Source organism: Rutidosis leptorrhynchoides, chromosome 9, assembly GCF_046630445.1.
Source record: "Rutidosis leptorrhynchoides isolate AG116_Rl617_1_P2 chromosome 9, CSIRO_AGI_Rlap_v1, whole genome shotgun sequence".
In the NCBI taxonomy this organism is placed as follows: domain Eukaryota; kingdom Viridiplantae; phylum Streptophyta; class Magnoliopsida; order Asterales; family Asteraceae; genus Rutidosis; species Rutidosis leptorrhynchoides.
The window spans coordinates 204,016,179-204,042,945 of NC_092341.1; the positions used below are offsets into that span (position 1 = coordinate 204,016,179).

Below are 26,767 nucleotides of genomic sequence, written 5' to 3' on the forward strand. Positions count from 1 at the left end.
ATGAGGTTCGTAAGGTATTATTGGATACTAAAGTGTGTGTATGCGCTATTCTCGAATCACATGTGTCCATTGATAAGTTGAATAATATTTGTAGTTATGTATTTCCGTCTTGGAATTGGTCGTCTAATAATCAGGTGTGTAAGCGTGGCACTCGTATTATTATCAGTTGGGATCCGGGCATTGTTCAGTTAATGATTCTCAATGTTACGGATCAGGTTATTCACTGTTTTGCTAAATCTGTAGACAATGAGTGGCAAATGTTTGTGTCCTTCATCTATGCTGATAATGGGTACATTAGAAGGCGGGTTTTATGGGCCGATTTACAGAAGCATTATAGTTATGTTGGTAACGAGCCATGGGTGATTATGGGAGACTTTAATGTCTCCCTTTATGTGGATGAATCGACTGCAGGTACATCCTCTAGTACTGTGGCTATACGTGACTTTCAAGAATGCATCGATCATATTTGTATGTCGGATATTAACAGATCGGGGTTCCAATTCACGTGGAATCAAAAGCCACGTGCTAATTCGGGAATCTTAAAGAAAATTGACCGGGTGATGGGGAATGACAAGTTTATGGATAAATTTAATGCCGCTTATGCTGTATTTTATCCATATCGAATCTCTGATCATTGTCCCGTTATGGTTAAAATTCCTAATATTACATCGCAGAAGCCGAAGCCATTTAAGTTCGGGAATTTTGTGACTAAACATACTGAATTTCGGGATACGATTTGCAGAGAATGGAGTCAAGTTGTTCAGGGGCCATGTTTATTTTGGTTAAAAGATTGCGGTTGTTCAAAAGACACGTGCGTCGTCTCATGTGGAGTAAAGGTGATATCTACAAACAAGTTGCAGCTTGTCGTGAGAAGCTTGATGAAGCTCAACGTTCTCTCGATGCGGATTCATTTGCTACTGATAAAAGAGAGCTTGCTGCAGTTCTTTTGAAAGAGTATAATGAGGTTACTTTGTTAGAGGAACTTGGCTTAAACAGAAATCTAAAATTGAATGGCTAAGGGTTGGTGACTCTAATTCCAGTTTTTTTCATAAAGCTGTTAAGGGAAAAATGAATCGAAGTAGGATCCAAATTGTGACGGACTCGGATAATAATCTGATTGAAGGTGGAGCAGTCCCGCAAGTTTTTGTGAATCATTACATGAAGTTTTTGGGTACCGCTGATTGTTGTGATGAGATTCGAGATCCAGGTAGTTTATTGTAACATCCCGCCTTTTTCCGTTTACTTTTCCGTTTAACTATTTAAATTCCGTTATATGATTATGACATCCCTCGTTAATACGCGTTTTAAAAATATCTCGTTTAGGTAATTCACACCCGCAACCGAACTCGAGGGACTAGTTTCGCCAAAGTGCCAAAGAGGTGACTAGCATTTGACTAGTCAACCCACCTCCTCTTTCTTTTCCATTTCATTTTCCTTTTCTTTCTATACTTTCCATTTTTCTCTCAAATCTTCAAACAAAGAATCATCATCTAAATCCAAGCTAGCGGGTGTCTTGCAAAACAAATTACATATTTGGAATCCTTGCAACTTCCTCTTCGATTCCATACCGACTTCATTATATTTGGGTAACTTTCTAAAATCACTAGATTTGGTGTTCTTGATGTTTTTAACTTATAAAGTTGTTAATTAGTGTCTATGGCTCAAGTCTAACATGAATATATGATTTATATGTTCGATTTTGTTATTTGAAGTAACTAGCATGAACATAAACTTTGGTGTGCTTGATTTGGTGATTTGGTTGATTGAATGATGTTAAATGCCATAAATGCATGTATTAAATGTGTTCCTAACATCACTAGCTTAAATTTCATGTGTAGGTTGCTTGAGAAAACTCCATAAACTTGATTAGTAATTTTGGTGAATTTGGGTTAGGGTTTGATAAGCTTGAAATGAATATTTGATGCATTAAATGCCATGAATTATTGTTAGTAAGTAGTTAGTTGTATTGTATGCTCGATTACCTACAAAACGGCATGTTGTATGTATGCATTAAATGCCCGAATCATAAATGTGCACTTATCAAATTTGAGTATTAAATGTGTGCATTAATTGTTCATTTACTTTGGAAAGCTGATTGTTACAAATAACGTTTTTGGTTGGTGAAATGTATTTAGTTGTGTTCTTTGTCAAATTACCTTTCTAACGATATAAGTACGAGTTCTAAGTATTAGCGGTTTGCGAGTTATGCTTGAAAGTGTTTTGAATTGAGACTTGGACAATTGAGACTGACCAGGTATCAGCTCCCGTGTATTGTCGCGGCGTGGCAATCCTGGGTCACGGCGCGGCCTAAGCCGTGTTCAGGTTCTGACCTACATGTCAATTATATGAAAAATGTTTGGCACCCTATGGACCTCCGATTCACATGAGACTTGTTCTAACATGTTTATATATGAATAAAAACCTCAGAAAAATAGTTCGGGACCCGACTCGAATGTGTTGACTTTTTCATTGACTTTGACCGACCAAAGTTTGACTTTTTGTCAAACTTAACCAAAAGATTATGCAACCTTCCTAACTTGTTTCTATACTTGTATCTTGCATAAAACTTGATAATTGGATTCACATGCTACATAATCGAGTCGTAACGAGCCATAGGACTAATTGAACATCTTTGACCTATCGTGTTTACCATTATTGATACGACCTATTTGTTTAGGTCAAGACTAGCACTATCTTTCGCACACGTTGCTTTGTGAAGTACTTTTCATATGTGCACTCAAGGTGAGATCATAGTCCCATCTTTCGAACAACTTTTATGCTTTAAACTATGGGATGAGAAACATATACGTATCATACTTTTACACTTTGAACACAAGTACGAAAACGAACATTCCACGTACGGGTTTGAACAAAAATCCTCAATTCAATTATCATTAGTTACACTTGCAGGGTGTAAACGTGAACTTATATTATGTGATCACATGGGCTTGACGAGCCTCATTCGGATGGTTCGCTACCGTTAGCGGATGAAATATATTTTCGGGTCTAGTGTATGTTCTAACACTACGCAAAGGGTGCAAAACAGTTAAGTTTGATAATTGGGTGCCCGCGAAACAAATAACAACTTTGGAATGCAAATGATTTAGAAAATCATATTATATTAAATCTTGTGGTTCAAATGCAACGTTTACTAAAACACCTATGATTTCACCAACGTTTTCGTTGACAGTTTTCTGTATGTTTTCTCAGGTCCTTGAAAGCTACTTGATACATGCTTCCGCACTCTTTTTGATACTTGCTTGGATGTCGAGTATACATGCATAGTTGGAGCGTCTTTTGACTACTTTAAATTGTGTCGCATAGGTTTCATTCGTACGTTAAACATTGTAATGTAACTAGTCTTTTGAACTACACTTGTAAACTTGAAACATCCTTTTTTTTATGAAATATTTTGGTCAAACGTCATGCTAAAGACTTATGACCACGCAACGGGACCTAAGTAGTCGGCGCCGTCAAACATGATTTGGTCGGGTCACTACAGATGGTATTAGAGCGTTGGTTGTAGGGATTTAGAGTCATTGGTGTCAACCCCGAGTCATAGGTGAAATGTCCCGTTCTTATTAATTAAAAACGTTCCATAATAATTGATTTCGTTGCGAGGTTTTGACCTCTATATGAGACGTTTTTCAAAGACTGCATTCATTTTTAAAACAAACCATAACCTTTATTTCATAAATAAAGGTTTAAAAAGCTTTACGTAGATTATCAAATAATGATAATCTAAAATATCCCGTTTACACACGACCATTACATAATGGTTTACAATACAAATATGTTACATCGAAATCAGTTTCTTGAATGCAGTTTTTACACAATATCATACAAACATGGACTCCAAATCTTGTCCTTATTTTAGTATGCAACAGCGGAAGCTCTTAGGATTCACCTGAGAATAAACATACTTTAAACGTCAACAAAAATGTTGGTGAGTTATAGGTTTAACCTATATATATCAAATCGTAACAATAGACCACAAGATTTCATATTTCAATACACATCCCATACATAGAGATAAAAATCATTCATATGGTGAACACCTGGTAACCGACATTAACAAGATGCATATATATAAGAATATCCCCATCATTCCGGGACACCCTTCGGATATGATATAAATTTCGAAGTACTAAAGCATCCGGTACTTTGGATGGGGTCTGTTAGGCCCAATAGGTCTATCTTTAGGATTCGCGCCAATTAGGGTGTCTGTTCCCTAATTCTTCGATTACCAGACTTAATAAAAAGGGGCATATTCGATTTCGATAATTCAACCATAGAATGTAGTTTCACGTACTTGTGTCTATTTTGTAAATCATTTATAAAACCTGCATGTATTCTCATCCCAAAAATATTAGATTTTAAAAGTGGGACTATAACTCACTTTCACAGATTTTTACTTCGTCGGGAAGTAAGACTTGCCCACTGGTTGATTCACGAACCTATAACAATATATACATATATATCAAAGTATGTTTAAAATATATTTACAACACTTTTAATATATTTTGATGTTTTAAGTTTATTATGTCAGCTGTCCTCGTTAGTAACCTACAACTAGTTGTCTACAGTTAGATGTACAGAAATAAATCGATAAATATTATCTTGAATCAATCCACGACCCAGTGTATACGTATCTCAGTATTGATCACAACTCAAACTATATATATTTTGGAATCAACCTCAACCCTGTATAGCTAACTCCAACATTCACATATAGAGTGTCTATGGTTGTTCCGAAATATATATAGATGTGTCGACATGATAAGTCGAAACATTGTATACGTGTCTATGGTATCTCAAGATTACATAATATACAATACAAGTTGATTAAGTTATGGTTGGAATAGATTTGTTACCAATTTTCACGTAGCTAAAATGAGAAAAATTATCCAATCTTGTTTTACCCATAACTTCTTCATTTTAAATCCGTTTTGAGTGAATCAAATTGCTATGGTTTCATATTGAACTCTATTTTATGAATCTAAACAGAAAAAGTATAGGTTTATAGTCGGAAAAATAAGTTGCAAGTCGTTTTTTTAAAGGTAGTCATTTCAGTTGAAAGAACGACGTCTAGATGACCATTTTAGAAAACATACTTCCACTTTGAGTTTAACCATAATTTTTGGATATAGTTTCATGTTCATAATAAAAATAATTTTCTCAGAATAACAACTTTTAAATCAAAGTTTATCCTAGTTTTTAATTAACTAACCCAAAACAGCCCGCGGTGTTACTACGACGGCGTAAATCCGGTTTTACGGTGTTTTTCGTGTTTTCAGGTTTTAAATCATTAAGTTAGCATATCATATAGATATAGAACATGTGTTTAGTTGATTTTAAAAGTCAAGTTAGAAGGATTAATTTTTGTTTGCGAACAAGTTTAGAATTAACTAAACTATGTTCTAGTGATTACAAGTTTAAACCTTCGAATAAGATAGCTTTATATGTATGAATCGAATGATGTTATGAACATAATTACTACCTTAAGTTCCTTGGATAAACCTACTGGAAAAGGGAAAAATGGATCTAGCTTCAACAGATCCTTGGATGGCTCGAAGTTCTTGAAGCAGAATCATGACACGAAAACAAGTTCAAGTAAGATCATCACTTGAAATAAGATTGTTATAGTTATAGAAATTGAACCAAAGTTTGAATATGATTATTACTTTGTATTAGAATGATAACCTACTGTAAGAAACAAAGATTTCTTGAGGTTGGATGATCACCTTACAAGATTGGAAGTGAGCTAGCAAACTTGAAAGTATTCTTGATTTTATGTAACTAGAACTTGTAGAATATATGAAGATCACTTAGAACTTGAAGATAGAACTTGAGAGAGATCAATTAGATGAAGAAAATTGAAGAATGAAAGTGTTTGTAGGTGTTTTTGGTCGTTGGTGTATGGATTAGATATAAAGGATATGTAATTTTGTTTTCATGTAAATAAGTCATGAATGATTACTCATATTTTTGTAATTTTACGAGATATTTCATGCTAGTTGCCAAATGATGGTTCCCACATGTGTTAGGTGACTCACATGGGCTGATAAGAGCTGATCATTGAAGTGTATATACCAATAGTACATACATCTAAAAGCTGTGTATTGTACGAGTACGAATACGGGTGCATACGAGTAGAATTGTTGATGAAACTGAACGAGGATGTAATTGTAAGCATTTTTGTTAAGTAGAAGTATTTTGATAAGTGTATTGAAGTCTTTCAAAAGTGTATAAATACATATTAAAACACTACATGTATATACATTTTAACTGAGTCGTTAAGTCATCGTTAGTCGTTACATGTAAGTGTTGTTTTGAAACCTTTAGGTTAACGATCTTGTTAAATGTTGTTAACCCAATGTTTATAATATCAAATGAGATTTTAAATTATTATATTATCATGATATTATCATGTATGAATATCTCTTAATATTATATATATACATTAAATGTCTTTACAACGATAATCGTTACATATATGTCTCGTTTAAAAATCATTAAGTTAGTAGTCTTGTTTTTACTTATGTAGTTCATTGTTAATACACTTAATGATATATTTAATTATCATATTATCATGTTATATATAATATAATAATGTATTAATATGCTTCATATATATTTAGTAAGACGTGGTTATAACGATAATCGTTATATGTATCGTTTCGAGTTTCATACGTCAATAGTCTCCTTTTTAAGTATATAACTTATTGTTACTATTTTTAATGAGATACTTGATGATCATTATATCATGTTAAACATATATATTTATTCATTTATGTATCATCATGTCATATACAACTTATATCGTTCGTGAATCATTGGTAAAACTGGGTAATCAGACGTTTACAAAATTTCCGTTTCAATTAACCAAGTCTTAACAAGTTTGATTGTTTAACATGTTGGAAACATTTAATCATGTAAATATAGTTTTCATTAAACATATAATCATAGAAAGGTTCGGAAAATTTCGGGTCACTACAGTACCTACCCGTTAAATAAATTTCGTCCCGAAATTTTAAGCGATTGGAGGTGTTGGCTCATCTTCTGGAAATAAGTGCGGTACTTCTTCTTCATCTGATCTTCTCGTTCCCAGGTGAACTCAGGTCCTCTACAAGCATTCCATTGAACCTTAACAATCGGTATCTTGTTTTGTTTAAGTCTCTTAACCTCACGATCCACTATTTCAACGGGTTCTTCAATGAATTGAAGTTTTTCATTGATTTGGATTTCGTCCAACGGAATAGTGAGATCTTCTTTAGCAAAACATTTCTTCAAATTCGAGACGTGGAAAGTGTTATGTACAGCCGCGAGTTGTTGAGGTAACTCAAGTCGGTAAGCTACTGGTCCGACACGATCAATAATCTTGAATGGTCCAATATACCTTGGATTTAATTTCCCTCATTTACCAAATCGAACAACACCTTTCCAAGGTGCAACCTTAAGCATGACCATCTCTCCAATTTCAAATTCTATATCTTTTCTTTTAATGTCGGCATAGCTCTTTTGTCGACCTTGGGCGGTTTTCAACCGTTGTTGAATTTGGATGATCTTCTCAGTAGTTTCTTGTATTATCTCCGGACCCGTAATCTGTCTATCCCCCACTTCACTCCAACAAATTGGAGACCTGCACTTTCTACCATAAAGTGCTTCAAATGGCGCCATCTCAATGCTTGAATGGTAGCTGTTGTTGTAGGAAAATTCTGCTAACGGTAGGTGTCGATCCCAACTATTTCCGAAATCAATAACATATGCTCGTAGCATGTCTTCAAGCGTTTTTATCGTCCTTTCACTCTACCCATTAGTTTGTGGATGATAGGCAGTACTCATATCTAGACGAGTTCCTAATGCTTGCTGTAATGTCTGCCAGAATCTTGAAATAAATCTGCCATCCCTATCAGAGATAATAGAGATTGGTATTCCGTGTCTGGTGACGACTTCCTTCAAATACAGTCGTGCTAACTTCTCCATCTTGTCATCTTCTTTTATTGGCAGGAAGTGTGCTGACTTGGTGAGACGATCAACTATTACCCAAATAGTATCATAACCACTTGCAGTCCTTGGCAATTTAGTAATGAAATCCATGGTAATGTTTTCCCATTTCCATTCCGGGATTTCAGGTTGTTGTAGTAGACCTGATGGTTTCTGATGTTCAGCTTTGACCTTAGAACACGTCAAACATTCTCCTACATATTTAGCAATATCGGCTTTCATACCTGGCCACCAAAAATGTTTCTTGAGATCCTTGTACATCTTCCCCGTTCCAGGATGTATTGAGTATCTGGTTTTATGAGCTTCTCTAAGTACCATTTCTCTCATATCTCCAAATTTTGGTACCCAAATCCTTTCAGCCCTATACCGGGTTCCGTCTTTCCGAATATTAAGATGCTTCTCCGATCCTTTGGGTATTTCATCCTTTAAATTTCCCTCTTTTAAAACTCCTTGTTGCGCCTCCTTTATTTGAGTAGTAAGGTTATTGTGAATCATTATATTCATAGATTTTACTCGAATGGGTTCTCTGTCCTTCCTGCTCAAGGCGTCGGCTACCACATTTGCCTTCCCCGGGTGGTAACGAATCTCAAAGTCGTAATCATTCAACAATTCAATCCACCTACGTTGCCTCATATTCAGTTGTTTCTGATTAAATATGTGTTGAAGACTTTTGTGGTCGGTATATATAATACTTTTGACCCCATATAAGCAGTGCCCCAAGTCTTTAATGCACAAACAACCGCGCCTAATTCCAAATCATGCGTCGTATAATTTTGTTCGTGAATCTTCAATTGTCTAGACGCATAAGCAATCACCTTCGTTCGTTGCATTAATACACAACCGAGACCTTGCTTTGATGCGTCACAATAAATCACAAAATCATCATTCCCTTCAGGCAATGACAATATAGGTGCCGTAGTTAGCTTTTTCTTCAATAACTGAAACGCTTTCTCTTGTTCATCCTTCCATTCAAATTTATTCCCTTTATGAGTTAATGCAGTCAAGGGTTTTGCTATTCTGGAAAAGTCTTGGATGAACCTTCTGTAATAACCAGCTAGTCCTAAAAATTGGCGTATGTGTTTCGGAGTTTTCGGGGTTTCCTACTTTTCAACAGTTTCTATCTTTGCCAGATCCACCTTAATACCTTCTTTGTTCACTATGTGACCAAGGAATTGAACTTCTTCCAACCAAAATGCACACTTTGAAAATTTAGCGTACAATTCTTCCTTCCTCAATACTTCTAACACCTTTCTCAAATGTTCACCGTGTTCTTGGTCATTCTATGAGTAAATAAGTATGTCATCAATGAAAACAATGACAAACTTGTCAAGGTATGATCCACACACTCGGTTCATAAGGTCCATGAACACAGCTGGTGCATTAGTTAAACCAAATGGCATGACCATAAAATCGTAATGACCGTAACGTGTTCTGAAAGCAGTCTTTGGAATATCATCTTCTTTCACCCGCATTTGATGATACCCGGAACGTAAGTCAATCTTTGAATAAACAGACGAGCCTTGTAGTTGATCAAATAAGTCATCGATTCTCGGTAGTGGGTAGCAGTTCTTGATGGTAAGTTTGTTCAACTCTCGGTAGTCGATACACAACCTGAATGTACCATCTTTCTTCTTGACAAACAAAACAGGAGCTCCCCACGGTGATGTGCTTGGTCGAATGAAACCACGCTCTAAAAGTTCTTGTAATTGGCTTTGCAGTTCTTTCATCTCGCTGGGTGCGAGTCTGTAAGGAGCACGAGCTATTGGTGCAGCTCCTGGTACAAGATCTATTTGAAATTCAACGGATCGATGTGGGGGTAATCCCGGTAATTCTTTCGGAAACATCATCGGGAAATTCTTTTGCGACGGGAACATCATTGATACTCTTTTCTTTAGTTTGTACTTTCTCGACGTGTGCTAGAACAGCATAGCAACCTTTTCTTATTAGTTTTTGTGCCTTCAAATTACTAATAAGATGTAGCTCCGTGTTGCCCTTTTCTCCATACACCATTAAGGGTTTTCCTTTTTCTCGTATAATGCGAATTGCATTTTTGTAACAAACGATCTCTGCTTTCACTTCTTTCAACCAGTCCATACCGATTATCACATCAAAACTCCCTAACTCTACTGGTATCAAGTCAATCTTAAATGTTTCGCTAACCAATTTAATTTCTCGATTCCGACATATATTATATGCTGAAATTAATTTACCATTTGCTAATTCGAGTAAAAATTTACTATCCAACGGCGTCAATGGACAACTTAATTTAGCACAAAAATCTCTACTCATATAGCTTCTATCCGCACCCGAATCAAATAAAACGTAAGCAGATTTATTGTCAATAAGAAACGTACCCGTAACAAGCTCCGGGTTTTCCTGTGCCTCTGCCGCATTAATATTGAAAACTCTTTTGCGGCCTTGTCCATTCGTGTTCTCCTGGTTCGGGCAATTTCTAATAATGTGGCCCGGTTTTCCACATTTATAACAAACTACATTGGCATAACTTGCTCCGACACTACTTGCTCCTCCATTACTCGTTCCGACACCATTTGTTCCTTTCGTTCTGTTAACCCCTGGTCCGTAGACCTTACACTTCGTCGCGCTATGACCATTTCTTTTACACTTGTTGCAAAATTTAGTGCAGAACCCCGAGTGATACTTTTCACACCTTTGGCATAGCTGCTTCTGATTGTTGTTGCGATTGTTATTTTTGTTGGGATGATTGTTGTAGTTGTTGTTGTTGTTGTTGTTGGGCCGTTTGTTGTAGTTGCGATTGATGTTGCGATTGTTGGGATAATTGTTGCGATTATCATTGTAATTGCTGTTGTTGTTGTATTGGTGATTCTTATCACTGTTTTTCTCCCACTTTCTTTTGACTTGCTTCACATTGGCCTCTTCAGCCAATTGTTCTTTAATTCTTTCCTCAATCTGGTTCACTAGTTGGTGAGCCATTCTACATGCCTGTTGTATGGAGGCGGGCTCGTGTGAACTTATATCTTCTTGGATTCTTTCCGGTAATCCTTTCACAAACGCGTCGATCTTCTCTTCCTCATCTTCGAACGCTCCCAGACACAATAGGCACAATTCTGTGAATCATCTTTCGTACGTGGTAATATCAAATCCTTGGGTTCATAACCCTCTAAGTTCTGTCTTGAGCTTATTGACCTCGGTTCTGGGACGGTACTTCTCGTTCATCAAGTGCTTGAATGTTGACCACGGTAGTGCGTACGCATCATCTTGTCCCACTTGCTCTAGGTAGGTATTCCACCATGTTAATGCAGAACCTGTGAAGGTATGCGTAGCGTACTTCACTTTGTCCTCTTCAGTGCACTTACTTATGGCAAACACCGATTCGACCTTCTCGGTCCACCGTTTCAATCCGATCGGTCCTTCGGTTCCATCAAATTCCAAAGGTTTGCAGGCAGTGAATTCTTTGTAGGTGCATCCTACACGATTTCCTATACTGCTAGATCCAAGGTTATTGTTGGTATGTAGCGCAGCCTGTACTGCGGCTATGTTTGAAGCTAGAAAAGTACGGAATTCCTCTTCATTCATATTCACGGTGTGTCGAGTAGTCGGTGCCATTTCCTTCAAAATAGTCAAATGGAACAAGTTAATCATACAGAATATTAAGAGTAGTTAATAGTATTTCGTAGCATAATATGAACTCATTTATAAAAGCTTTTTCTTAATATTAGCGTTTTATAAGTTTAAATTCGGGTAGTACCTACCCGTTAAGTTCATACTTAGTAGCTAATATACAATTCAACTACTACAATTCTATATGAAAAATTGATTATAATAATATTTCGCGTTCAAACTTTTATACAATATTTTACAAATTTACAATACCGCTTATTTTACATAAAGCATGAAATATAGCACACAATAACTTTGATACAAGATAGTTGTGAAGATAATTCTAGCTAGTACACAAGTCGTTCAGCAAAGGCAATAAAGACACGTAATTCATACGTCCAGAAACAAGTCATGCATTCTGGTTTTACTAGGACTACTTCCCATCCTTGGTCTCGTGGAACATAACCGTTATGGCCATTGATAAGACAGCGTGTTGTAACGTCGTCAAAGGGACGAGGGTTACGTAATATCCAACAGTCCCTTAACAATATAAAAACCTCATTTCTTACCCCAATTACCGACTCCGTCACTTGTGGGAACGTTTTGTTTAATAGTTGTAGCCCGATGTTCTTGTTCTCACTTTGGTGAGAAGCGAACATTACTAAGCCGTAAGCATAACATGTTTCTTTATGTTGCATGTTAGCTGTTTTTTCTAAATCACGAAGTCCTATATTCGGATATATTGAGTCAAAATAATTTCTTAACCCATTGCGTAAAATAGCATTTGGGTTCCCCGCAATATATGCGTCAAAGTAAACACATCGTAACTTATGGGTTTCCCAATGTGATATCCCCCATCTTTCAAACGAAAGTCTCTTATAAACCAAGACATTCTTAGAACGTTCTTCGAATGTCTTACAAACTGATCTCACCTTAAATAGTTGTGCCGAGGAATTCTGACCGACTCTAGACAAGATTTCATCAATCATGTCTCCTGGTAGGTCTCTTAAAATATTGGGTTGTCTATCCATTTTGTGTTTTTAAACTGTAAAATAGACAAGAGTTAGATTCATAAAAAAATACTTATTAATACAAGCAATTTTTACATATATCATAAAGCATAAGCACACTATATTACATATATTACACCACACGAATACAACTATCTTATTCCGACTCGCTCGTTTCTTCTTCTTCAGTTTTGGTTCGTTTTGCCAAGTTTCTAGGTATATATGATGTTCCCCTAATACTAGCTGTCGTTTTCCACAACGGTTTAGAAAAACCTGGTGGTTTAGAGGTTCCCGGGTCATTGTTACAACTTAAGGACTTCTGGGGTTGACGATACATATAAAGTTCATTGGGGTTGGAATTAGATTTCTCTATTTTTATGCCCTTTACCTTATTATTTTCTTTTGTTTTTTTTAAATTCAGTTGGGGTAATTTCTATAACATCATCGGAATTCTCGTCGGAATCCGATTCATCGGAGAATTGGTAATCCTCCCAATATTTTGCTTCCTTGGCGGAAACACCATTGACCATAATTAACCTTGGTCGGTTGGTTGAAGATTTTCTTTTACTTAACCATTTTATTATTTCCCCCACCGGTTCTATTTCCTCCTCCGGTTCCTCCTCTTCCGGTTCTGATTCTTCTTCCGGTTCTGATTCTTCTTTCGGTTCCTCTTCGGGAACTTGTGAATCAGTCCAATATATATTCGACTCTTCGTTATTATTAGGTGAGTCAATGGGATTTGTGCTAGAGGTAGACATCTATCACACAATATCAAACATGTTAAGAGATTAATATATCACATAATATATACATGTTAATAATATATAGTTTCCAACAAAAATTTTAAGCAATCATTTTTAAAGAAAACACGGTCGAAGTCCAGACTCACTAATGCATCCTAACAAACTCGATAAGACACACTCATGCAAATTTTCTGGTTCTCTAAGACCAACGCTCGGATACCAACTGAAATGTCCCGTTCTTATTGATTAAAAACGTTCCATATTAATTAATTTCGTTGCGAGGTTTTGACCTCTATATGAGACATTTTTCAAAGACTGCATTCATTTTTAAAACAAATCATAACCTTTATTTCATAAATAAAGGTTTAAAAAGCTTTACGTAGATTATCAAATAATGATAATCTAAAATATCCCGTTTACACACGACCATTACATAATGGTTTACAATACAAATACGTTACATCGAAATCAGTTTCTTGAATGCAATTTTTACACAATATCATACAAACATGGACTCCAAATCTTGTCCTTATTTTAGTATGCAACAGCAGAAGCTCTTAGTATTCACCTGAGAATAAACATGCTTTAAACGTCAACAAAAATGTTGGTGAGTTATAGGTTTAACCTATATATATCAAATCGTAACAATAGACCACAAGATTTCATATTTCAATACACATCCTATACATAGAGATAAAAATCATTCATATGGTGAACACCTGGTAACCGACATTAACAAGATGCATATATATAAGAATATCCCTATCATTCCGGGACACCCTTCGGATATGATATAAATTTCGAAGTACTAAAGCATCCGGTACTTTGGATGGGGTTTGTTAGGCCCAATAGATCTATCTTTAGGATTCGCGTCAATTAGGGTGTCTGTTCCCTAATTCTTCGATTACCAGACTTAATAAAAAGGGGCATATTCGATTTCGATAATTCAACCATAGAATGTAGTTTCACGTACTTGTGTCTATTTTGTAAATCATTTATAAAACCTGCATGTATTCTCATCCCAAAAATATTAGATTTTATAAGTGGGACTATAACTCACTTTCACAGATTTTTACTTCGTCGGGAAGTAAGACTTGCCCACTGGTTGATTCACGAACCTATAACAATATATACATATATATCAAAGTATGTTTAAAATATATTTACAACACTTTTAATATAGTTTGATATTTTAAGTTTATTAAGTCAGCTGTCCTCGTTAGTAACCTACAACTAGTTGTCTAAAGTTAGATGTACAGAAATAAATCGATAAATATTATCTTGAATCAATCCACGACCCAGTGTATACGTATCTCAGTATTGATCACAACTCAAACTATATATATTTTGGAATCAACCTCAACCCTGTATAGCTAACTCCAACATTCACATATAGAGAGTCTATGGTTGTTCCGAAATATATATAGATGTGTCGACATGATAAGTCGAAACATTGTATACGTGTCTATGGTATCTCAAGATTACATAATATACAATACAATGTGATTAAGTTATGGTTGGAATAGATTTGTTACCAATTTTCACGTAGCTAAAATGAGAAACATTATCCAATCTTGTTTTACCCATAACTTCTTCATTTTAAATCCGTTTTGAGTGAATCAAACTGCTATGGTTTCATATTGAACTCTATTTTATGAATCTAAACAGAAAAAGTATAGGTTTATAGTCGTAAAAATAAGTTACAAGTCATTTTTGTAAAGGTAGTCATTTCAGTCGAAAGAACGACGTCTAGATGACCATTTTAGAAAACATACTTCCACTTTGAGTTTAACCATAATTTTTGGATATAGTTTCATGTTCATAATAAAAATCATTTTCTCAGAATAAAAACTTTTAAATCAAAGTTTATCATAGTTTTTAATTAACTAACCCAAAACAGCCCGCGGTGTTACTACGACGGCGTAAATCCGGTTTTACGGTGTTTTTCGTGTTTCCAGGTTTTAAATCATTAAGTTAGCATATCATATAGATATAGAACATGTGTTTAGTTAATTTTAAAAGTCAAGTTAGAAGGATTAACTTTTGTTTGCGAACAAGTTTAGAATTAACTAAACTATGTTCTAGTGATTACAAGTTTAAACCTTCGAATAAGATAGCTTTATATGTATGAATCGAATGATGTTATGAATATCATTACTACCTTAAGTTCCTTGGATAAACCTACTGGAAAAGAGAAAAATGGATCTAGCTTCAACGAATCCTTGGATGGCTCGAAGTTCTTGAAGCAGAATCATGACACGAAAACAAGTTCAAGTAAGATCATTACTTGAAATAAGATTGTTATAGTTATAGAAATTAAACCAAAGTTTGAATATGATTATTACCTTGTATTAGAATGATAACCTACTGTAATAAACAAAGATTTCTTGAGGTTGGATGATCACCTTACAAGATTGGAAGTGAGCTAGCAAACTTGAAAGTATTCTTGATTTTATGTAACTAGAACTTGTAGAATATATGAAGAACACTTAGAACTTGAAGATAGAACTTGAGAGAGATAAATTAGATGAAGAAAATTGAAGAATGAAAGTGTTTGTAGGTGTTTTTGGTCGTTGGTGTATGGATTAGATATAAAGGATATGTAATTTTGTTTTCATGTAAATAAGTCATGAATGATTACTCATATTTTTGTAATTTTATGAGATATTTCATGCTAGTTTCCAAATGATGGTTCCCACATGTATTAGGTGACTCACATGGGCTGCTAATAGCTGATCATTGGAGTGTATATACCAATAGTACATACATCTAAAAGCTGTGTATTGTACGAGTACGAATACGGGTGCATACGAGTAGAATTGTTGATGAAACTGAACGAGGATGTAATTGTAAGAATTTTTGTTAAGTAGAAGTATTTTGATAAGTGTATTGAAGTCTTTCAAAAGTGTATAAATACATATTAAAACATTACATGTATATACATTTTAACTGAGTCGTTAAGTCATCGTTAGTCGTTACATGTAAGTGTTGTTTTGAAACCTTTAGGTTAACGATCTTGTTAAATGTTGTTAACCCAATGTTTATAATATCAAATTAGATTTTAAATTATTATATTATCATGATATTATCATGTATGAATATCTCTTAATATGATATATATACATTAAATGTCTTTACAACGATAATCGTTACATATATGTCTCGTTTAAAAATCATTAAGTTAGTAGTCTTGTTTTTACTTATGTAGTTCATTGTTAATACACTTAATGATATATTTAATTATCATATTATCATGTTATATATAATATAATAATGTATTAATATGCTTCATATATATTTAGTAAGACGTGGTTATAACGATAATCGTTATATGTATCGTTTCGAGTTTCATACGTCAATAGTCTCCTTTTTAAGTATATAACTTATTGTTACTATTTTTAATGAGATACTTGATGATCATTATATCATGTTAAACATATATATTTATTCATTTATGTATCATCATGTCATATACAACTTATATCGTTCGTGAATCATTGGTAAAACTGGGTAATCAGACGTTTACAAAATTTCCGTTTCAATTAACCAAGTCTTAACAAGTTTGATTGTTTAACATGTTGGAAACATTTAATCATGTAAATATAGTTTTCATTAAACATATAATCATAGAAAGGTTCGGAAAAGTTCGGGTCACTACAATAGGGTACTTTAGTTAGTCTAGACTACAACCGGCATATAGACTTGAAGTAGGAATTACTTGACTACTTGTGCATTATACTCGAACTCGTCTATCATATCTAATTCTTATTCAATCTTAATCTCACGTTACTTGATTTAATTGATGCGCCACCTTGACTATATGAATTAGTGTCGAATGCACATATGAATTAGGGTAATATAATTTCCGGGATTATATTACGGTGACTCATATGAACATTCCGACATTATGACATAAAGAATTTAAGGAAAATTTCTCTCTATCCTTATTCCATATCATGGTTAGTATTATTAAGAATACTTATCAACGGTATTCTTGTGTTTTGAAGGAACAATGCCTCCTCATCGTGTGCCACGCCATGAGACTCCCGAACAAGCTCTACAACGAATGATAGCCACCACCGTGGAAGAGGCCATGGCCGATCACTCCTCCAACAATCACAACAACCACAACAACAACAATCAAGGGGCCGGTAACTCAAGCGAAGGGTGCTCCTACAAAGCCTTCATGGGGTGCAAACCTCACACTTTTGATGGAACCGGGGGACCGGTTGTACTCACTCGATGGTTCGAACAAACGGAAGCCGTTTTTAGCATAAGCGGTTGTCGAGACCAAGATAAAGTCAAATATTCCACCCACACCTTTGCCGGTATCGCCCTCACGTGGTGGAACACGTATGTATAATCGGTGGGTACCGATGAAGCTCACGCCCTCTCTTGGGCCGATTTGAGGGAAAGGATGATCGTCGAATTTTTCCCTCGTGAAGAAACCCGAAAGCTCGAACAAGAGCTAAGAACTTTAAAGGGGGTCGGAAACGATCTCAAGGCCTACAATCAACGATACACCGAGCTATCCTTGATGTGTCCCAACCTCGTGAACCCTGAATCTCAAAGGGTTGAACTCTATATGGATGGTCTTCCAAAGAGCATCAAACAAGGAGTGATGTCATCCAAACTCGCTAACTTACAACAAGCTTTGAACATGGCCCGCCAATTGATCGAAACGGTTGATGAAATCGTAGTTCCGACTCCTAAGGCCGAGGATAAATCGGGCGGCAATAAAAGAAAATGGGAAGCCCCCCAATCAAGCAACAACTACAACAACAACTTCACCAAAAAGCCTTTCACCTCCAATGCCAAGAAAAGTTATGGCGGAAATAAACCCTTTTGCAACAAATGCCACAAAAACCACTATGGTGAATGTAGCAATCTATTTTGCCATCGGTGCCAAAGGGGTGGTCATGTGGCCAACGATTGTAGAAGTGCTGCCCTCGTCGCTCAAAAGGTGCCCAATGCACCAAAATCGGGTACTTGTTATGAATGTGGCCAAACGGGTCATTTTAGAAATGCATGTCCAAAGAAGAAAGCCAACCCCAACACACGCGGTCGAGCTTTCAACATCAACACGGAGGAAGCCCGAGATGACAATGAATTAGTCACGGGTACGTTTCTCCTCAACAACACTTATGTTACTGGTTTATTCGATTCGGGTGCCGATAAGAGTTTTGTATCCAAGACTTTGACTCATTCTTTTAATACTCCACCACTTTCACTAGATACCACTTATACCATTGAAGTGGCTAAAGGAAAACTATTGAGTGCCGACACATATTACCGGGGGTGTACGTTAAACATTTTGGGTAATGAGTTTGAAATTGACTTGATACCCATGGAACTAGGAAGCTTCGATGTAATAATCGGTATGAATTGGCTAGCCAAAACGAAATCTCACATCCTTTGTGATCTTAACGCAATCCGAATTCCTATCGAGAATGGTGAACCTTTGATCGTCTATGGCGATAAGAGTTGCACCAGACTCAACCTCGTTTCATGCATTAAAGTTAGAAAACTACTCCGTAAGGGTTGTTTTGCGATCCTTGCTTAAGTTAAGAAAGTCGAGTCCGATGAGAAGCACATCGATGATGTGCCAATTGTTAGTGACTATTCCGATGTATTTCCCAATGAATTGCCGGGTCTTCCACCTCATCGACCGGTTGAATTCCAAATCGATCTTATTTCGGGAGCCGCGCCCGTAACACGTGCACCATATAGACTCGCTCCATCTGAAATGCAAGAATTGCAAAGTCAAATCCAAGAACTACTTGATCGTGGTTTTATCCAACCTAGCCACTCACCTTGGGGCGCTCCGATTTTGTTTGTTAAAAAGAAAGACGGATCCCTACGAATGTGTATTGATTATCGTGAACTAAATAAATTGACGGTTAAGAACCGATATCCTCTTCCTCGCATCGATGACCTCTTTGATCAACTATAAGGGTCTTGTGTATATTCAAAAATCGATCTCCGCTCGGGTTATCATCAATTAAGGGTTAAGGGGGAAGATGTCTCCAAAACCGCTTTCCGAACTCGTTATGGTAGCTATGAATTTCTTGTAATGCCATTTGGTCTCACTAATGCACCGGCGGTGTTCATGGATCTTATGAACCACGTGTGCAAACTGTATCTTGACAAATTCGTTATCGTGTTCATTGATGATATTTTGGTCTATTCAAAAAGTGAAGAAGAACACGAGGAACACCTCCGACTTGTGCTTGAACTTTTAAGACAAGAACGACTATATGCCAAATTCTCCAAGTGTGAATTTTGGTTAAAGGAAGTTCAATTTCTTGGTCATGTTGTAAGTGACCAAGGTATTAAAGTCGATCCAACGAAAATCGAAGCCATTAGTAAATGGGAGACTCCTACTACTCCTACTCACATTCGTCAATTCTTGGGTCTCGCCGGATACTACCGTAGATTCATCAAAGATTTCTTTTTGGTTGCTCGTCCTCTAACCGCTTTAACTCACAAGGGAAAGAAATTCAATTAGGCGACCGAATAAGAATCCGCATTTCAAATCTTGAAAACAAAGCTAACCACCGCTCCTATCTTGTCACTTCCCGAAGGCAATGATGATTTTGTTGTGTATTGCGACGCCTCGAAACATGGTTTTGGGTGTGTGTTGATGCAACAAACGAAAGTCATTTCTTATGCTTCTCGACAACTCAAAATTCATGAACGAAACTACACGACACATGATCTCGAACTCGGAGCCGTTGTCTTTGCACTTAAAATGTGGAGACACTATCTTTATGGAACCAAGAGTACTATCTTTACCGATCACAAAAGTCTCCAACACATCTTCGACCAAAAGCAACTAAACATGAGACAACGAAGGTGGATTGAAACCTTAAACGATTACGATTGCGAGCTTCGTTACCATCCCGGGAAGGCAAATGTAGTAGCCGATGCCTTAAGTCGAAAAGAAAGAGCGGTGCCTCTTCGTGTCCGAGCCTTAAACATCACCATCCACACCAACCTTAATAGCCAAATTCGGGTAGCCCAAGATGAGGCTCTCAAGGATGAAAACGTTTCACACGAGCTCTTGAACATTCTCGTCTCTCGATTCGAAACTAAGGAAACCGGACTCCGATATTTCGCCGGAAGGATTTGGATGCCTAGTTATGGGGACCTACGAAGTCTTATTTTAGATGAAGCCCATAAGTCATGATAATAGATTCACCCCGGTGCCAATAAGATGTACCACGACCTTAAACAACAATATTGGTGGCCGAACATCAAAAGGGATGTAGCTACTTATGTTTCCAAGTGTTTGACATGTTCCAAAGTTAAAGCCGAACACCAAAGACCGTCCGGACTACTTCAACAACCCGAGATCCCGCAATGGAAGTGGGAAAGGATAACGATGGATTTTATCACCAAACTACCAAAAACGACGGGCGGTTATGATACCATTTGGGTTATTGTTGACCGTCTCACCAAATCCGCACACTTTCTCGCTATGAAAGAAACCGAGAAAATGGAGAAACTTGCACAACTTTACATAAAGGAGATCGTAGCTCGACACGGTATACCTTTATCGATTATCTTCAACCGAGATGGCCGTTTTGTTTCTAGATTTTGGCGTACCTTGCAAGAAGCATTGGGAACGCGTTTAGACATGAGCACCGCATATCATCCCCAAACCGATGGGCAAAGAGAACGCACAATTCAAACCTTGGAGGACATGTTACGAGCTTGCGTGGTTGATTTTGGAAAAGCTTGGGACAAGCACTTACCTCTCGCCGAGTTCTCCTACAACAATAGTTATCACGCGAGTATTAAAGCCGCACCTTTTGAAGCGCTATATGGCCGAAAATGTCGTTCACCTCTTTTTTGGGCCGAGATAGGCGACGTGCAAATCACCGGACCCGAACTCATTCACGAAACCACCGAGAAGATCGTTCAAATCCGAGATAGGCTTCGGATGGCCCGGAGTCGTCAAAAGTGCTATACCGACAAAAGACGCAACGACCTTGAATTTCAAGTCGGTGATCGCGTCATGTTAAAAGTCGCACCTTGGAAGGGTGTAATCCGTTTTGGGAAACACGGGAAGCTAAATCCGCGGTATATTGGTCCTTTCGAAATCTTGGAGCGTATTGGAACCGTTGCTTATCGTTTAGATCTTCCGCCCCAATTGAGCTCCGTTCATCCTACCTTCCATGTATCTAACTTGAAAAAGTGTCTTGCCAAACCCGATATCATCATCCCTCTCGAGGAACTTACTATTGATGACAAACTTCATTTTGTGGAAGAACCGGTTGAAATTGTGGACACCTCCATCAAGACATTGAAACAAAGCCGAATCCCGATTGTCAAGGTTCGTTGGAATGCTAAAAGAGGACCCGAGTTTACTTGGGAAAGGCAAGATCAAATGCAAAAGAAATACCCTCACTTGTTCCCGGCTCCGGAAACGCAAGATCCCGAGGAAGAAACAACGACTACTGCGTCTACTTAAATTTCGGGACGAAATTTCTTTTAAGGAGTAGGTAATGTAACATCCCGCCTTTTTCCGTTTACTTTTCCGTTTAACTATTTAAATTCCGTTATATGATTATGACATCCCTCGTTAATACGCGTTTTAAAAATATCTCGTTTAGGTAATTCACGCACCCGCAACCGAACTCGAGGGACTAGTTTCGCCAAAGTGCTAAAGAGGTGACTAGCATTTGACTAGTTAACCCACCTCCTCTTTCTTTTCCATTTCATTTTCCTTTTCTTTCTATACTTTCGATTTTTCTCTCAAATCTTCAAACAAAGAATCATCATCTAAATCCAAGCTAGCGGGTGTCTTGCAAAACAAATTACATATTTGGAATCCTTGCAACTTCCTCTTCGATTCCATACCGACTTCATTACATTTGGGTAACTTTCTAAAATCACTAGATTTGGTGTTCTTGATGTTTTTAACTTATAAAGTTGTTAATTAGTGTCTATGGCTCAAGTCTAACATGAATATATGATTTATATGTTCGATTTTGTTATTTGAAGTACCTAGCATGAACATAAACTTTGGTGTGCTTGATTTGGTGATTTAGTTGATTGAATGATGTTAAATGCCATAAATGCATGTATTAAATGTGTTCCTAACATCACTAGCTTCAATTTCATGTGTAGGTTGCTTGAGAAAACTCCATAAACTTGATTATTGATTTTGGTGAATTTGGGTTAGGGTTTGATAAGCTTAAAATGAATATTTGATGCATTGAATGCCATGAATTATTGTTAGTAAGTAGTTAGTTGTGTTGTATGCTCGATTACCTACAAAACGGCATGTTGTATGTATGCATTAAATGCCCGAATCATAAATGTGCACTTATCAAATTTGAGTATTAAATGTGTGCATTAATTGATCATTTACTTTGGAAAGCTGATTGTTACAAATAACGTTTTTGGTTGGTAAAATGTATTTAGTTGTGTTCTTTGTCAAATTACCTTTCTAACGATATAAGATACGAGTTCTAAGTATTAGCGGTTTGCGAGTTATGCTTGAAAGTGTTTTGAATTGAGACTTGGACAATTGAGACTGACCAGGTACCAGCTCCCGTGTATTGTCGCGGTGCGGCAATCCTGGGTCGCGGCGCGGCCTAAGCCGTGTTCAGGGTCTGACCTACATGTCAATTATATGAAAAATGTTTGGCACCCTATGGACCTCCGATTCACATGAGACTTGTTCTAACATGTTTATATATGAATAAAAACCTCAGAAAAATAGTTCAGGACCCGACCCGAACGTGTTGACTTTTTCATTGACTTTGACCGACCAAAGTTTGACTTTTTGTCAAACTTAACCAAAAGATTATGCAACCTTCCTAACTTGTTTCTATACTTGTATCTTGCATGAAACTTGACAATTGGATTCACATGCTACATAATCGAGTCGTAACGAGCCATGTGACTAATTGAACATCTTTGACCTATCGTGTTTACCATTATTGATACGACCTATTTGTTTAGGTCAAGACTAGCACTATCTTTCGCACACGTTGCTTTGTGAAGTACTTTTCATATGTGCACTCAAGGTGAGATCATAGTCCCATCTTTCGAACAACTTTTATGCTTTAAACTATGGGATGAGAAACATATACGTATCATACTTTTACACTTTGAACACAAGTACGAAAACGAACATTCCACGTACGGGTTTGAACGAAAATCCTCAATTCAATTATCATTAGTTACACTTGCAGGGTGTAAACATGAACTTATATTATGTGATCACATGGGCTTGACGAGCCTCATTCGGACGGTTCGCTACCGTTAGCGGATGAAATATAATTTCGGGTCTAGTGTATGTTCTAATACTACACAAAGGGTGCAAAACAGTTATGTTTGATAATTGGGTGCCCGCGAAACAAATAACAACTTTGGAATGCAAATGATTTAGAAAATCATATTATATTAAATCTTGTGGTTCAAATGCAACGTTTACTAAAACACCTATGATTTCACCAACATTTTCGTTGACAGTTTTCTGTATGTTTTCTCAGGTCCTTGAAAGCTACTTGATACATGCTTCCACACTCTTTTTGATACTTGCTTGGATGTCAAGTATACATGCATAGTTGGAGCATCTTTTGACTACTTTAAATTGTGTCGCATAGGTTTCATTCGTACGTTAAACATTGTAATGTAACTAGTCTTTTGAACTACACTTGTAAACTTGAAACATCCTTTTTCTTATGAAATGAATGCGACATATTTTGGTCAAACGTCATGATAAAGACTTATGACCATGCAACGGGACCTAAGTAGTCGGCGCCGTCAAACATGATTTGGTCAGGTCGCTACATTTATTTACTAAACGCATATCTGATGTTCAGGCGCAACACATGGTTCGAAAAGTTACTGATAAAGAAATCAAGGATGCGATTTTTGATATTGGTGAGAGTAAATCTCCTGGGCCAGATGGGTATTCATCGGTTTTCTTTAAAGAGGCATGGGATGTTATTGGTGTTGATGTTATCCGAGCGGTTAAAGAGTTTTTCTGTACAGGGCAGATGTTGAGAGACATAAATAATACTACTATTGCTCTATTGCCAAAGGTCTAAACTCCAAGTAAAGTAACCGATTATAGACCAATTTCATGTTGTAATGTTGTGTATAAATGCATAAGTAAAATTATTACAGCTCGTATTAAGGCAAGCTTGGATGAAGTGGTTAGTATCAACCCGTCGGCCTTTATTCCCGGGAGACGTATCTCGGAAAATATATTGTTAACTCAAGAGCTTATGAAAAATTATCATTTGGATCGTGGTCCGTCTCGATGCGCGTTTAAAGTTGACATTCAGAAGGCCTATGATACCCTTGATTGGTATTTTTTAGAAGCTACTCTTATATGTTTTTGTTTTTTGAGGAAAATGGTCAAATGGATTATGGCGTGTGTTACTACCACTCCTTTCTCGATTAATATTAATGGTAATTTACATGGCTTTTTTTGAGGTAAGCGTGGTTTACGTCAGGGGGACCCGATGTCTTCCTATTTATTTACGTTAGTTATGGAAGTCCTTACCTTGATGATAAAACGTAATATTAGTGAATCAGGCAGTTTTCGTTTCCATCCGAAATGCGATCAGTTGAGAATTGTCAATCTTTGTTTCGCCGATGACCTCTTTATTTTTGCTTATGCATGTACTTCTTCTATATTGGTGATTCGGGACTCGTTGGAAGAGTTTAAGAGATGTTCGGGGTTGGTGCCTAGTTTGCCCAAAAGTACGGCGTTTTTTTGTAATGTCTCTACGGGTATGAAAAATCAAATTTTAATGCTTATGACTTTTGAAGAAGGAAAACTGCCAGTAAAATATCTGGGTGTTCCGCTTGTGTCTTCACGTCTGATGTATAGAGATTGTAAAGTCCTCGTGGACAGAGTAAAGTCTAAGGTGAATCATTGGATGAATAAATTTTTATCGTTTGCGGGTAGAGTTCAACTTATTACTTCGGTTCTTACATTAATGCAAATTTATTGGTGTTCGGTTTTTATTCTCCCTGATCAAGTCATTAAAGATATCGAGAAGTTAATTCGAGGTTTTTTGTGGTGTCAAGGTCCTATGATAAGAGGAAAAGCTAAAGTTAAGTGGGATGATGTTTGTTTGCCTAAGGAGGAGGGTGGTTTAGGTATTAAACGGTTGAAAAATTGGGACACAGCTCTTATGGCGACTCACATTTGGCATCCTTTGACCTTGAAACCTACTTAGTGGGTGAATTGGACGCATGAGTATAAGCTTAAGGCGCGTCATTTATGGGATGTTGTGCTTAAATCTGATGCCGCATGGAGTTGGCGAAAGATCCTGAACATTTGGCCCTTATTACGTAACTACATTGTATGTCAAGTTGGTGATGGGAAGCTTGTATCAGTGTGGTTTGATGCATGGGACCCTATTGGTCCTCTGGCCAATATTATTTCTACTCGGGACATTTGTCGCGCTGGGTGGAACTCAAAAACTGTCATTTGCGACATCATTAGCGGGTCTGGGTTCGCTTGGCCTTCCGATTGGCTTGACAAATATCCATTGATTAGTACTATTAATGTTCCTATTCTTAGCACTATTCCAGATACGTATGGTTGGAAAAGGGACAATGATGTCGTCTTTGGTTTTTCGGTTAAAAATGCATGGGAGTCTTTTCGTCCAAGAAGTGCAAAGGTTCCTTAGTATGATGTGGTTTGGTTTTCTCATAGTATCCCCATGCATGCATTCTTGTTGTGGTTAGTCATGGGGGAGAGATTAAAGACTCAGGACAAACTTAAAGCATGGGAGATTAGAGATGGGAATAGTATGGTGTGTGCCTTCTGCAAAGTGGGCCTGGATTCTCATGTTCATTTATTTTTCTCATGTCCTTTTTCTATGTCCGTGTGGAAGATGATGCAACCGATGATGATTATGGATCTCAATGTTTTCGATTGGCATGTTGTGGTGGACAGAATTTTGCCTGTGGCTGCTCGCAAGCTAGCACGTGTTATGGTTTCTAAGTTGTGTCTCGCGGCTACAATTTATGGTCTATTGTGGGAACGTAACTCAAGGATTTTTAAGAAGGTATTTCGGACTGAAAAACAGGTGTTTGATGCTATTGTTTCCAACGTCCGATTGAAACTAATGACAATTAGTTTTAAGAACTCTTCTAATGTGTCTCGAATTAGAGATATTTGGAGGTTGGATAACGTTAATGTCTAGCGGCTAGTTTGTAGGTCGTTAGGTGTTTTGGTTTTTGTGGCTTTTTTTGCCTTTGGTTGTCGTTGAGGGCTTCAGGGCGTGCCTGTTGCCATTGTGCTTTCGTTGTAACTATTCTTTTATTATTTTTTAATAATATTCGCCGGGTAACCCTTTACCCAAAAATGATCTAAACTGAAAACCATCACACGTTCTGACTGTGTAGTATAAATTCAAAGATCCCAAGATATATATATATATATAT

The 26,767-nt window shown here is 36.9% G+C and overlaps 2 protein-coding genes across 2 annotated transcripts; both read left to right on the forward strand.

The window, feature by feature from the left end:
* Positions 1-26,007, forward strand: LOC139868499 (uncharacterized). Its single transcript, XM_071856835.1, has 6 exons — positions 1-5; positions 95-647; positions 743-964; positions 24,181-24,402; positions 24,820-25,509; positions 25,552-26,007. Exons 1-6 carry the CDS (start codon positions 1-3, stop codon positions 26,005-26,007), a joined length of 2,148 nt encoding a protein of 715 aa, XP_071712936.1.
* Positions 26,008-26,067: 60 nt separating this feature from the next.
* Positions 26,068-26,526, forward strand: LOC139868500 (uncharacterized). The gene has a single exon (XM_071856837.1). The coding sequence runs from the start codon at positions 26,068-26,070 to the stop codon at positions 26,524-26,526; it is 459 nt and encodes a 152-aa protein (XP_071712938.1).
* Positions 26,527-26,767: the final 241 nt, after the last annotated feature.